This window comes from Perognathus longimembris, chromosome 13 (genome assembly GCF_023159225.1).
Source record: "Perognathus longimembris pacificus isolate PPM17 chromosome 13, ASM2315922v1, whole genome shotgun sequence".
NCBI lineage: Eukaryota > Metazoa > Chordata > Mammalia > Rodentia > Heteromyidae > Perognathus > Perognathus longimembris.
The window spans coordinates 49,944,957-49,959,293 of NC_063173.1; the positions used below are offsets into that span (position 1 = coordinate 49,944,957).

The window sequence follows — 14,337 nt, forward strand, 5'->3', positions numbered from 1 at the left end:
TTCAGACCAGGTCTCACTATGTTGATCTTAATTTAGTTTTTTTTTTTTCTGATAATACTAAGGTTTGAATTCACCTTTTGCTTTCTTAGGGAAATGCTCAACTGCCTTAGTCTTTTTTTTTGCCTTAAGATTTATTTATTTATTTTTAAAATTAATTTATTGTCAAAGTGATGTACAGAGGGGTTACAGTTAAATATGTAAGGTAATGAGTGCATTTCTTGTAGTAATTGTTACCCTCTCCCTCACATTCCTCCCACCTCCTTCCCACCAGTCCTTCCCCCTGTGTGAGTTTTACACTATCACTGTTGCACTGGTTTGCCGTTTGTATTTTGTCTCACCATTTTGATGTTCCCCTTCCCTTCCCTAATTCAGAAAGACTTGGAAAAAATTCATACTAAGTGAAGTGATCCAGACCCAAAGAAATACAGATCCCATGGTTTCCCCCATTGGTAATAATTACAATATGTCTAGGATAGTCCTAGTAGAGGATCACAATAGCTCAATAGCTATGTACATATGATCATGTAAGATGAAGCTAAGCAAAAGGAACTCCAAGATATGGAAACAAGAGGCTTTTCATTTTTGTTATTTCTAAGTTTTACTATTTAAAAATTGGTTTACTTATATAGAATGTTTTTTACTAACTTTAAATAGTTGTATAAAGGAGTTGCTGTTCACCAAAGCATTTTATGAATACAGTGCTTCCTGATCAATGTTACTCCTTTCAGCTTTCTCACTCACCTCTCACAACCCACTTTTTCCCTTACTTATCTTAATTTAGCAGTTTATGTGTACAATGTATCTTGACCTGTGTCATCACTTCAACATCTTCAACCCCCTTGAACCTACCACTATCCATATGTTTCTCAATTCTGTGATATGTACAATGTATTCTTACCTGAATTCTCCCCTCCCTGCTTCATTTTCCTTCTCCCCTTAACACCACCCTACTCTCTTGCAAGTGCCCATTTTCTGGTAAACTCAAAAACCAATAGATGGAAAGAAATAATAAAAATAATTGGATCAGAAATAATGAATGAGTGACTGAAAGTACAAAGAATTAAAGCAAAGAGTTCTTTGAAAAAATTGACAAAACTGACAGAATCTTTGCATGTCTGACTAAGAAGGGAACTCACCCAAATAAATAAAATTAGAGATGAAAAAAGGGACATCACAACAGAAACAAGCAACATTCAGAATATTATAGGGAATGCTTTGTAAACCTTTATGCTAGCAAACTGGAAAATCTGGGAGAAATGGATACATTCCTAGAGAACACTGATATACTCAAATGGAGCCAAGAAAAATTGAACCAATTAAATAGACACATACAAGTAGTGCAATTGAAATGGCAATAACCTCCCATCCAAGAAAAGTCTAGGACCAGATGAATTCACAGTCTAATTCTATGATGCTTTCAAAGGAGAGCTCACTCCAGTACTCCTCAAACTCTTCAATGAAATTAAAAGTGAAAGATCACTACCCAGCTTGTTCTGTGAGGCCAGCATAACCCTTATCCCCAAACCAGATAGGGGCCCATCAGAGAAAGAGAACTATTGACATATCTCTTGGATGAACATCGATGCAAAACTTCTCAACAAAATTCGAGCCAACTGACGAATTCAACCACTAACCAAAAAACAAAACAAAAAAAAATCACGCACTAAGAAAAAATTGGCTTCATTCTGGGGATGCAAAGCTAGTTCAATATATGTAAATCAGTACGTGTACAAGCACACCAATAGAAGCAAAGCCAAGAAATAGATGATCATCTCAATAGATTAGGAAAAAAAACCAACAACACTTGACAAGATCCAATCCCCCTTACGATAAAAGCTCAGAAGAAGCTAGCAATATGTGCAACATTCCTCAACATAATAAAGGCTGTATATGACAAACCTACAGCCAATATTATACTTAATGGTGAAAATCTAAAATCATTTCCTCTAAAATCAGGAATGAGATAAGGATGTCCACTCTTTACTGATCTTTAACATAGTACTAGAATTCCTAGCAATAGAAAAACATAAAATGATCCAAAACAGGGAAAGAAGAGGTAAAACTATCCCTCTTTTCAGGTGACACAATCCTATATTTAAAGACCCTATAGATTCCCCCTCCCTCATTAGTAGAAATGATCCTAAAGTAGCAGGCTATAAAATCAGTCCACAAAATCAGTGCCTTTTATGTATGCCAATGATGATAAGATCGAGACTGAAATCAGGAAAGCAACCCCATTTGTAATAGCCTAAAAAAGCCCTCAGAAACCCCAGGAATTAACCAAATATGTGAAGGACCTCTATTCAGAAAATTTAAAACATTTGAAAAGGGATATTGAAGAAGATTAGGGAAATGGAAAGACCTTCCATGTTCCTGGAATGGAAGAATTAACATTGTGAAAATGACAATACTTCCCAAAGAGGTTTATAAATTCAATGCAATACCCATCAAAATCCACAGAAGTCTTCAAAGAAATAGAGAAAGCCATCTAAAAATTCCTATGGAATAATAAAAGCCCCTGAACAGCAAAAGCAATCCTTAGCAGGAAGAATTGTGTTGGAGGGAAACCTCTACCACCTTAGTTTTATAGTTACAGGATAATTTATTTTCCGACACAGATTAAGTAGCATTGTGAGAACATTTTCTTTGAAGAATTGTGTATAACAAGCCTTTATAAATTGCTGATCATGTTTGGGAACCATGGTAACATGTTACATGTATTTGCTCATTCATTCTTCCCAATGTAACCATGTGGTGGGTGATGTTAGTAGACTCTTTTCACAGTTGTACAAACAACGGCTCAAGGAAGTTACAAACCCTGAGCTAGCTCATTACTCCAAGAAAAATCCCACTCCACAAACTAACTTATCTGATGAAAGTATAACTTATGTTCACAGTTGGTTTGGAATATTTCCTGGCAAAGATAATTGAGCAAATAGCACTCACTACTACTATTATGCAACTATCATTATTTTCTGTCTCCTGGTATATATTTATATTTTTTTGAAAGGATGACCCTTTAGCCCTAAAACTAAACATAAACTATACCAAGAAGTTTACTTACACAATAATAAGATCAAAATCATTTTTTTTTTGGCCAGTCCTGGGCCTTGAACTCAGGGCCTGAGCACTGTCCCTGGCTTCTTTTTGCTCAAGGCTAGCCCTCTGCCACTTGAGCCACAGCGCCACTTCTGGCCGTTTTCTGTATATGGGGAATTGAACCCAGGGCCTCATGTCTACAAGGCAAGCACTCTAGCCACTAGGCCATATCCCCAGCCCCTCAAAATAATTTTTGATACTATTTAGATAATCTACATAGCAAGAGGAAGCAAGAACATAAATCAAGGATTTATGAGAATAAAATAATATTTATAATTGTTTAACATTTGTGAGGAAGATCTTAGCTGACTCATGAACTATTATACATTGTAGCCTCATAATACTTAAATTTTAAATGCTTTCTACCTTCTATTGTGATTTTTTTCTATTGGTTGTTGAGGGTTTCATTACTTAATTGCTGGGAACATCATGTCATTTAACTTTTCAACATAATTCTATGATGAAAAAATTAGTTTCTGGGCTATTGTAAGTATCATATAGTATAGCAAGTTCTTTTACTTCATTCAGATAAGTGGGAGAGCAAGAGTAGGTCCCTGAACTCAGATGGAGGGACACAAAGGATGATGCCTTAGTATATTTAGTCTTGGAGTGGTGATGTCCTCAACAGAAATATGATCACATTAGATGGGTCTTCCAAGTTAAATACGTATTTGTGAATCTTTTACCACTAAACAGCAAAAACTCTTAAGAGCAAAACTTCCAGTTGAGTTTTTATCTATTTACAAGGTAAGGTAAAAGCCATCAACTTTTACTGCAGCTCAGCACCTGATAAAAATTTTCAGGTGATTCAGATAAACGTGAATGTGACCCTGCCCCCAGGCCTTTGTGACACAGAAGAGTCAAGGAGAAAGTATATGTGTTTTGACATTTGATCAGTGGAGCCAGTGACAAGCTGGAGTTACAGAATAATAGTGGCAAAGCTCTTATGTATTGTTCCCTCTTTGGAAAACAATTCTTTTTCTTGTGTAAATAACCTTAAAATTAATATTAGATTGGAATTAAGGCATTGAATCCACAACATTCAATTATGTGAACAAAATTATTATTCTAGCTCATTGATTCAGGGCTCCCCTCTTACTAAAGGGCAGTCCCTTGACTGCTTTACATTTCAGATATTAAAACGTCAACTTCAATAGCTACTGTAGCTCTAAGTTTTCTGCCTCTGAGGTCCTTGGACTAGGTCTCTCTTCTAGTCAGGATGTCCTTTGATCTGGTGTGGCTGGATTAGGTTGCTTCCTCCTTCAGGCTGGTTTAAATATCAGTAATGTTACCTAAATACACCATACTTTACAACTCATTGTTGATTAATCATTGAACTTTGGGAGTTAGCTTATTTCACATTATATGTTTTGTGTCACCTGACATTTAGTATTCTTCCTTGGCAAGATCCAAGTCTATTTCCTCCAGGGATAGTTCACGGATTGAAAGTATTGAGGAGCGATTGTTTCACTTGAATTTGTTCCAAATAGTCTGAGAACCTAACCTATTAACAATAGGATGATGCAAAAAGCCTTAGGCTGTACTTGTGTACATATAAATAAAGGAGTTATTTTCTTGATCAAAGAATCTGAGAGCTCTCTGAAATTGCAGTTCTGCCCAAGCTGCTGTAGCTAGCTCTTCAGCTAGTGTCCCTGCTGTGTCAAGTTTTCTTCTATTCATCACTGCTTATGAGAGTCTGTGGACTGTCTCAATGTCATGGCATGAGATTGGGGTGAGAGACGGAAATGGTTGCAATTAGGAAGGAAAACATCTTAGGAAGATGCTATTCTACTTGAATGACTGGAAGACTGGAGCATTTTACTTCTATTTGTGAGAAACCTCCAGCATCACTTTTGTTTTCTTTCTTTCTATTTTTTTTTGCCAGTCCTAGGGCTTGGATTCGGGGCCTGGGCACTGTCCCTGGCTTCCTTTTGCAGGGCTAGCACTCTACCACTTGAGCTACAGCGCCACTTCTGGCGTTTTCTGTGTATGGGGTGTGGAGGAATTGAACCCAGGGCTTCATGCATGTAAGGCAAGCACTCTACCACTAAACCACATTCCCAACCCCCTAGCATCACTTTTCTAAGTTGTTAAATCCCAGTCTTTACCTGGATAGATACATGATTTGTTAGCTAGTCACATACAAGTCATTGTCATTTTTTTTAAAGCAAAGTTTTGGCTGCTTAACCCTAATTGACTGAAAAGAAAATATATCACATAATTAATTTTATTGTTACTATTGTTATTATTTATTTGTGTTTCCAAATAATGGGTTTGGCCAGATTAATATTTGCTAATTAGGTTAGTGCTTAGCCTAGTTTTGTCAATATAGCATCTTTGTTTTTCTGTGAAGACATTTTTGCAGTGTATCAGAATATAAATCTACCTGTACTGTAGGTATTGACCTTGCATTTGTGTACCTATGTATTTTAAATATTCACTTGGCTTCTCTTGTACTTTTCTGAACTGGGATGAAGGGAAGCCTCTGTGTAGGTACACTTGCTAAGGATGCCTGTCCACCGGCCAGCATGAGATGTTCATGTGTGCTCTGAAGACTCATAGGTACATGACCAACCTGTAGTCACTCTCAGGAAAAGAACCAGAATGAAGAAAAGACCCTAGATGTGAGTTTGTGAAATGCCAATGAGGGATACTACTTAAATATTCCTGTGATATAGCTAATATAATATAAGTTAGATAGTCTTAAAGGAGATATTGGGAAAATTGAGATGGCAACACACAGAAATTAGAGTATACTATATATCTATCTATAAGTATATATGTATGTGTGTACATTTATCTATATTCTCTTACCTGTCATCTGTCTAATCTATCATCTATAATTTCTGATCTATTTTGTCTTATTCTTATTCTTATTGTATTATTACAGTCCAGTCTGTGTTCATTTTCTATTTCACAGATATCAAGTGATACATGAAATGTATAGAAAAGCCAGTGTATTTTTTTTTATTTTAGTTTATGGGGCATCATGTATTACATAATCTGCAAGCCAAGAAATACAATCATTTATACATATTTGAATTCTTGAAGTTAAGATTGTTTATCACCAAAAAGTATTTTTTTAAGAGACTATAAATGTTTCAAGCGTCTGTTATGTTCTGAATGCTAGATGTGTGCTTGTGTGTGAATCTTCAAACTATCCCATGAAGCATACTAATACGTGTACATAGAGAAACTCTTTTTATCCTTTTCTTTTTTTCCTGATCCTGCGGCTTGAACTCAGGGCCTGAACACTGTTTCTGAGCTTTTGTGCTGAATTCTAGTGCTCTACCACTGGAGCCACAGCTCCACTTTTGGCTTTTTTGGTGATTAATTGGAGATAAGAGTCTCAGGGACTTTACTGCCCCAGCTATCTTCATCTGTGATCCTCAGACCCCAGCCTTCAGAGTTGCTAGGATTACAGGCTTGAGCTACCCTGGGTACCTGATCATAGGGAAACTGTTGATCTGGTAAGTTCTTTTACAGTCTCTCAGACTTACTAGTTTGTTATTGTTATAGTGTATTTTGAAATTCTGAGTATCTTTTCAAAATGTCCTGTTCTTACAAATCACGTCCTTATTTTTTTCTAGGAAGGTATTAATGATTTAAATTAAAAGCAGTTATATTGCCATTTAGTTTACATAATAACAAATCTGTGGTAAACTCTGGTGTAGTGTGCATAACCTTAAAATGCCATATTTATTATTATACAAATTGCTAATCCAGGTAACAGATTTGTCCTGGTATAATATAGCTGGGATAATTACTAGGTGTGTGAAAATATGCAGGAAACAAGAAGTGAAAGACACAATAGGATATAAACTAATTTATACCTTTATAATCTACAGTTGGTGGGCCTGTATCAGTCTGTTTGAAGAGTGGCAGCTACAGACATCCTGAATGAGAGGGAATCAATATTGATTGTGTGACAGCCAGAAGATCCATCATTGTTGAGTTCTAAAGAAGCTTCAGTCTCTTTGCATGTGTCTTTTCTGTACCACCAAACCCATGTGAATGCTATTTTCTCAGTTGCGTCTCATCAAGATACATTCAGTCAAATTAAATATCGCCAGCATTTATATGTATAGTTAATATCTCATTTACTATGTATATATATGTACATATATAGAGAGAGATAAAACTAAAACATTTAATTTACTATATATGACCAAGACATAATTTTATGATTGTCCAAAAAGGATTAAGAGACAGTATTTTCAACATCGTAGTCATTGTCAACAATGCTTCCTGAACTGACAAAAGCTCTCAGGATTTACTGAGAGTTTTTGCTCACCTCATTGAATCAAGAACATTAAGAACAGCTATGCTTTACTTAGATTTTACCAGCCTTTGAGAAATACTGTAGGCATTTTACGTTCAACAACAACAATAACAACAAAACTTCAAGGACATAGATGCTTTGTATCCTCATAGTAAAATGATGAAATTGAGGTAATGAGAGGTTAAGTTGCCCAAAGCCATATGGAGACTAAGTGAATGAGACTAGGATTTCTGCATGCCATATAGCTGGAGTCTGCACTGGTCATGGCTATACCTTCCCTCAGGACTCAAGTATCTGGTTGTAGGATTCAATGCTGTGCTAGGCTTTCCTTCCAAAGAAAAACACATTGCCACAGGCTAATGTTTGAGAAATAGCTATAAGCTTGTTTGGCTATGAAAAGATGAAAAATGTAAAAAAGTAAACAGACTAGGAAAAGACAAGTGTGCACAAGTTAGTCTTGGTGCAGTAGGATGTGAAAGAAAGGATGTGAAATTATCTAGTTTACTTCCTTAACTTTTACAAGTACAAATGGAAATATACTTGTAATCACATTAAGAAACAGACTCACACCTCTCCGTTTTAAACTCAAGTATGGGTTTTCCCGTAAGTTTGCTGATTTTTAAAATTCAGGACACTAAAGTTCTGCTATTATTCTCTCAGAACCGAGCAAGTATTATACATCAGACCACATGCTCATGCTCATGTTCTCTACTTGTCTTTTCAGTTTTTATTTTTTTCCTCCTTCACTATGCATAGTTACCCCAAGAGGTGTAAACTATGTACTAAATGGCTATTTAGCAGTTGATGGCATTCAGGGGTTATTACAGTTCATGTAAAGATACTTGCTAAAAATTATGACAGTGATTGTGAATGTGTCATGAGTTGTTACAGGATGGATAAATATACTGAAACACAGCTAACTGTAATAAGGCAAATAGGGATAAGGTAAAGTAATTGGTACAGGCAGAAACATGTTAGATAATATTTGAGTTCTGTGATATGGTTTGAAGTTCAATCTTTACAGACCCAATGAGAGACTTATGAACATTGGATATTTCATGAGATGTGACTGTATGACAGATCTTTCCCACTATGCTGCCATAACATTGATCTGGGTGTAAGGGGACAGCTGCTATTACACATGAGATTTTTAAAGCTCCTCTCCACAAGGTATCAGCCCCAAGGACTGAAATCTTGTAGCAGATAAATTTAGGGTTCCCTGGTATCATTGACTAGTAAGTTTAAGAAAAGGAGAACTCTTTTCCCTAGATGTTTGCTGACATTTGCATCAAGTAGTAACACATTTTAGGTTTCTCTTTTGAAATGAATTAATGACTGATGTTTTTCTACTCTTCCCTAAAGTGATCAACCAAGCCTGAGAGAGAATCTTGTCCTTTGTACACTCACAAGATCATTCAAGAGAAAAATAGAATTGTCTGCAAGAGAGCTGTTGGGCTCAAGGGGAGAGGACCACAGTAGGTGTTAATTAAATATTTTATGTGGATGCCTAATGGAGAAGATACGATACTCCATGACATAAATGAGAATAGTCTTTTTCACAATTCCATGACAGGCTTTGCTCTTTCAGACTTTCATCTGTGAAGTAAGCCTTGTCAAAGAGTAAATGGGACAGAGGAACAATGTCACAGAATTTGTCCTCCTGGGCCTCACTCAGGATCCTGATGTGCAAAAAGCCTTATTTGTTCTGTTTTTACTCAGCTACATTGTGACAATGTTGGGCAACCTGCTTATTGCGGTGACCGTTATTGCCAGCCCCTCTTTGGACTCTCCGATGTACTTCTTCCTTGCCTACCTGTCACTCATGGATGCTGTGTATTCCACTACTATTTCACCCAAGCTGATTGTAGACTTACTCTGTGAGGTAAAGACTATTTCCTTCCATGCTTGCATGTTACAGCTCTTTACAGAACACTTGCTTGGTGGTGCTGAGGTCTTCCTTCTGGTGGTGATGGCCTACGATCGCTATGTGGCCATATGTAAGCCACTGCACTATTTGACCATCATGAGTAGACGGGTTTGCATCCTCCTATTGGCAGTGGCCTGGGTTGGAGGTTTTGGACACTCTGTGATTCAACTTGTCATTGCGTACAGGCTCCCTTTTTGTGGCCCCAATATCATTGATCACTTCATCTGTGACATGTACCCACTGTTGGAACTTGCGTGCACTGACACCTACTTCATAGGCCTCACTGTGGTTGCCAATGGCGGGGCCATCTGTATGGTGGTCTTCATCCTCCTCCTCATCTCCTATGGCGTTATCCTGAATAACCTCAAGGCTCATAGTCAGGAGGGGAGGCGCAAAGCCCTGTCTACCTGCAGCTCCCACATCACGGTGGTTGTCCTGTTTTTTGTTCCCTGTATCTTCATGTATGTTCGCCCTGTTTCTAACTTGCCTATTGATAAATCCATGACTGTTTTTTATACTGTTGTCACTCCCATGCTGAATCCTTTGATATATACCTTGAGAAATGCAGAAATGAAAAACTCCATGGAGAGATTCTGGTGCAAAATGTTAGGTACAGACTGATTAGGATTTTCTACATGTGGAGCAGGATGCTAATTCTAAAGCAACACGTACACATGAAATTTCAGTAGAAGATGATGTGGAATACTCTGTTTGTTTTATTCAACACATAAAAATATGCCATAGTAAATAGTCTTTGAAATTAGAATCAGATTAATAGAAAGTTTCTAGAAGATGAGTAAACCATGTAGACTTTTGTGTTCTTAAAAGTAAAGCTAGAATTCAACTCACCTTTTAGCTCTATCTTACTCAGTGACAATTAAGATGGGACTTTGAAAACAGTGATTTTTACTGTACAACAAGGAAACAACAATATCGTTTTGGAAATTTATAGTCATCCAGATTCATTAGAAAGTACTTTGATTGATAAATTTCTCAGATGAAAATAGAAGATTTTAAATGGAATTGCTCATTATTGTACCAGAAACATATATTTTTTATACTTTCATTATTCACCCTATATTAAGATTATTTCTGTCCTTCAATTCTATGTACTCTATACTCAGGGAATGTAGATGGCAGATGATACTTGATTTAGCTAACAATAGGCTTCATGAACAGTTTTGCTATATATGAGTTGATTTGGTTCTTAATGATAGCATAGATACTTGCTTTTAGAAAACCATACAAAGTCCAAGTTTGTAATCAGATTTTATGACATTCCTCATTACTTGTGTAATTTTATTTTCAAAGGATATTTCTCATTTTGACTTCTGTTTTTATCAGCTATTGTACCTCCAGAGGTAAAAGCATAGACCCTGAGACAAAAATACATCCTCTAGATTTTTCTGAAAAAAAAAAATGGACTAAGTCAATAGTTAAACAAAAATTTTAATAATATATCCAACATCTGGGTACTGGTGGCTCACTCATGTAATCCTAGTTACTGAGGAGCCTAAGCTCTGAGAATTGGGGTTTACAGCCAGCCTGGGCAGGAAAGTCCTTGAGACATTTATCTGCCAAAACTGGAAGTGTAGTTGTGGATCAAGTCATTGAGCACTAGTCTCAAACACAAAGGCTCAGGGATAGCACCCAGGCCCTGAGTTCAAGTCCTAGCACATACTCATGCACACACACACACTCACAGACACAAATACATATCCAACATCCCACTAGTATCTATTGAGTATTTTTCTCTACTTTCCCTTATCCCCTGAAAGTGCGAGAAAAATAAGAGAAAAGGCTACAATGTTAAAAAGAAATGTACTTACTGCCTTACTTATGTAGCTATAACCCCTTTGTACAACACCTATACAATAAAGTTAAAATAAAACTCTCAAGAAAAAGAAATTGTTTTGTAAAAAGAATATAACTTGCTCTGAGAAAATTAAAAATAAGTGATAAATTAATTTTCAAGAAACAAACTACACACATTCATATTTTTTTACTCTTGACTGACAACTGTTTTATGATGTTCTTGACATTTTTCCCTTATATAACTTTCTTGACTGTAGATGTGTGATTGAGCTAATAATATCATTATCTATAGATATATTTTAAAAAATTCATGAGAAATCCCATTGAATTTAATTAGGGTGGAATACATGTTGGATATATGCCAGTTATAGAACTTCATGACTAATACGGCTATGAAGGTATAAAACCTTCACTCATCTTTGTTCCTGTCAGGTAGCAGATGCTATCCTCTTTTGTAGCTGATATAATTATCCCAGAAGGTGAAATAGTCTTTATTTATCTTAAAGTATGATCTTAAGAAGAAGAATGACCTGTCCAGTCTCAAATACAAGTATTTTGTTACCCCAAAATAAGAGAGGAAATGTGATACAAAGCTAGATAATAATATTTTTAAATTGAAAAATAATAACTATGGGAAGGAACTAGAGAAGGACTTATAGGAAACAACCTAAATCTGATTCCAGCCATGTTATGGCGACTAAGATTTGTTTGCATTTTGATAAATTATCCTAACTTGAAAAAGACTCATTTTTCAGTTAATAAAAGACAATGCCATTGAAATAGCTCTACAGGTAATGACAATGGACTGACATGGCCAGGCGATTTCAAATGTATTCTAGTGGAGAATACAATGTTTTCTTTACTCTGTACTTGCTAGAAGGAAGAGGTATTTCTAGAATTTTAAGACTGACATGAAAAGGTCTTTGAACTGTAAACAAGTGTCCAAAAGGTATGTCTTTAATAGCTGGTAGGAAAAAAAACCCACTAGTTTTCACAACTGGGGTAGATTTTTCATCATGTAGACAAGAATATTGCTTGAGTTCATTAGAATTAAAATGTTGGAAAAAAGAAGACTTCTTGCAGGCAGAGTGTTGCTGTAAGTTCTTCCTAATATGTGTCATGAAGATAGATAAAATGAAAGGAAACAAAGTTAGCAGCCATGTATATAATCAAGAGTTGTCCATCTGTCTGGAGCAATGGAAGGCTACTGATCGAAACAAGTTTCCTCAGTCAGTTCCAAGATTTATTTCCTCAGCTATGAAACCCAGTGTAGACCTTGAGCCTTCATTAGACAGAGAACAGTGTCCTCTGACATGTGAGTCTCACTTACGTGAACAATATGACCCCATGTAGGTGTTCTAAAACTACTTCTCGTTTGAATATAGATTGATTGTGTGTGCATTTATGTAAATATGTGCTCCTCTGTACAGATTTAATATTGTTTAGAGTTTGGGAATGCTTTTTGTGGTCTCTGAAATGAGCATTTGTGAAAAAGCATTTTGTCTGCTTGAAACACAATAATAGCTCAAGTAGAACATTGAGAACTGTAAGCAATGAATTTGGGACAGTTTCCTGGACTCCAGTTCCCCGAGGTCTTATATGATAAAGAAGGATGAGGATGTGATTAAGAATGAAGTAAGAATCTTCTCTATAGGTTTTGTGATTTGAACAAGATTTGTTGGGCTTTTGCAGAAGTTTATTGAAGGAAAGTAGTTCAACTTGGTGAAGTGGCTATGATTAGTCAAAGGATGCAGTGAGGTATAGTAACAAGGACATATTTGCCATGTATTATAAAAAGTGACCATGGGACATATTTATATGTGGAAAAGCAACCTTAGAAGAATGAAGGACAGAGTTTGTCTTGAACAATGACAGGCGAAGAGGAACTATTCATTGGGTAGAGACAAACTTTGGTATTCTCTTTTTTTTAAGAAGAGAAACTTAGATGCAGGTAGAATGCCACATGAACATGAAGTTAATCATACACGAGCCAAAAAAGGAGGTATGGAATAATTTCTTCCTCTTAGTTTTCTTAATGATGTTGTCTCTACATTGATTTCTGTTTAGATCATATGATTTCTTCTCTATTTTTCTGAAGAAACACCATCAACAAATATTAGCTTTTGGTCCTAGACCGTGGTGAACTATTGATGACAATTATAAAAATGTGGACATGTTTCTAGGTTTGGGTAATAGGTAGATGGTGGAAATGTTTGGGGACTAATGGAAGAAAGATCCTAGATTGCTAGGTTATAGAAATACAGATTTTGAAAGACAATTCTTGTGAGGACTCAGAAAGGAAAAAAAAAGGAGAGCTGCAGGAAAGGTTTCTATAGATTTAGAGAACTCATCTATCATCACGAAAAGAATGTTCCTGGCACAGTTGTAGTAGGAAAATGTGGAAATGAGGAAAATGTTCTTGTAAAGCAATGGAATGATTATAATTGTACTAGCAGCACTAGCAACTAATAATCACTTTTTTCTACAGATATAATCACAGTGGCTTATACAATGTGAATATGTAATTACCTTCACTGAGTCTTAATAGTTATTATTTAGACTATACTGCACACTTTCTACTTGTAATTTTAGACACAACATATCTTTTCATGGAATTCCTTTTTCATTTTCTTTTGATATGTCACTGCCTTAACTATTGCATCTTCAGAGAATGCCTCCCAATTTCTAGTGACTTAAAAAATTCTAGTGCTAGGAATCTGTACTATGGAATAGAAAATATATTTATGCTGACATATATTGGATTGCTTTTTAGCACTTCCCATCATTATCTATCTATATATCATTTAGGCAAGGAAACATAGTCATATTTAACTTAGTAATCCAGATAATTGTTGCAGGTAGTATAACACACGTGAATTACTTTTCTATTTTAGGTGGTTATTTTTTCTACAAGCGGTTTTACAAGGAAGTTACAATTTAACATGTGCATTTGTGTGTACAGTGCATCTTGATCAGCATTGTTCCTTCCATCATTCTCCTTCCATACACACCTACCCATTTCCCCTCCAGACCCATCACATTTCCCAGTTCCTTTTGCACATATGTTCATTGAGTATTATGACTGTCTTCATCCACCATTCTCTTTTCTATTCATCTTTTATAGTGAATGAATAAAAACTAATATTTTTATTTTTCTAAGGATGTTTTCAATGTTTTGTAGGTAAGCCGCTTTGCAAATCTGAAATCAGTGCCA

General features: G+C 35.9%; 1 protein-coding gene across 1 annotated transcript; it reads left to right on the plus strand.

Annotated features, from left to right (window-relative positions):
* The first annotated feature begins 9,005 nt into the window (after positions 1-9,005).
* Positions 9,006-9,929, plus strand: LOC125361778 (olfactory receptor 4A16-like). Its single transcript, XM_048360381.1, has one exon. It carries the CDS (start codon positions 9,006-9,008, stop codon positions 9,927-9,929), a length of 924 nt encoding a protein of 307 aa, XP_048216338.1.
* The last annotated feature ends 4,408 nt before the right edge of the window (positions 9,930-14,337 follow it).

What these genes read in the sequence shown, in the direction of transcription:
- LOC125361778 (XM_048360381.1), top strand. Translation starts at nt 9,006, where the DNA reads ATGGGACAGAGGAACAATGTCACAGAATTTGTCCTCCTGGGCCTCACT.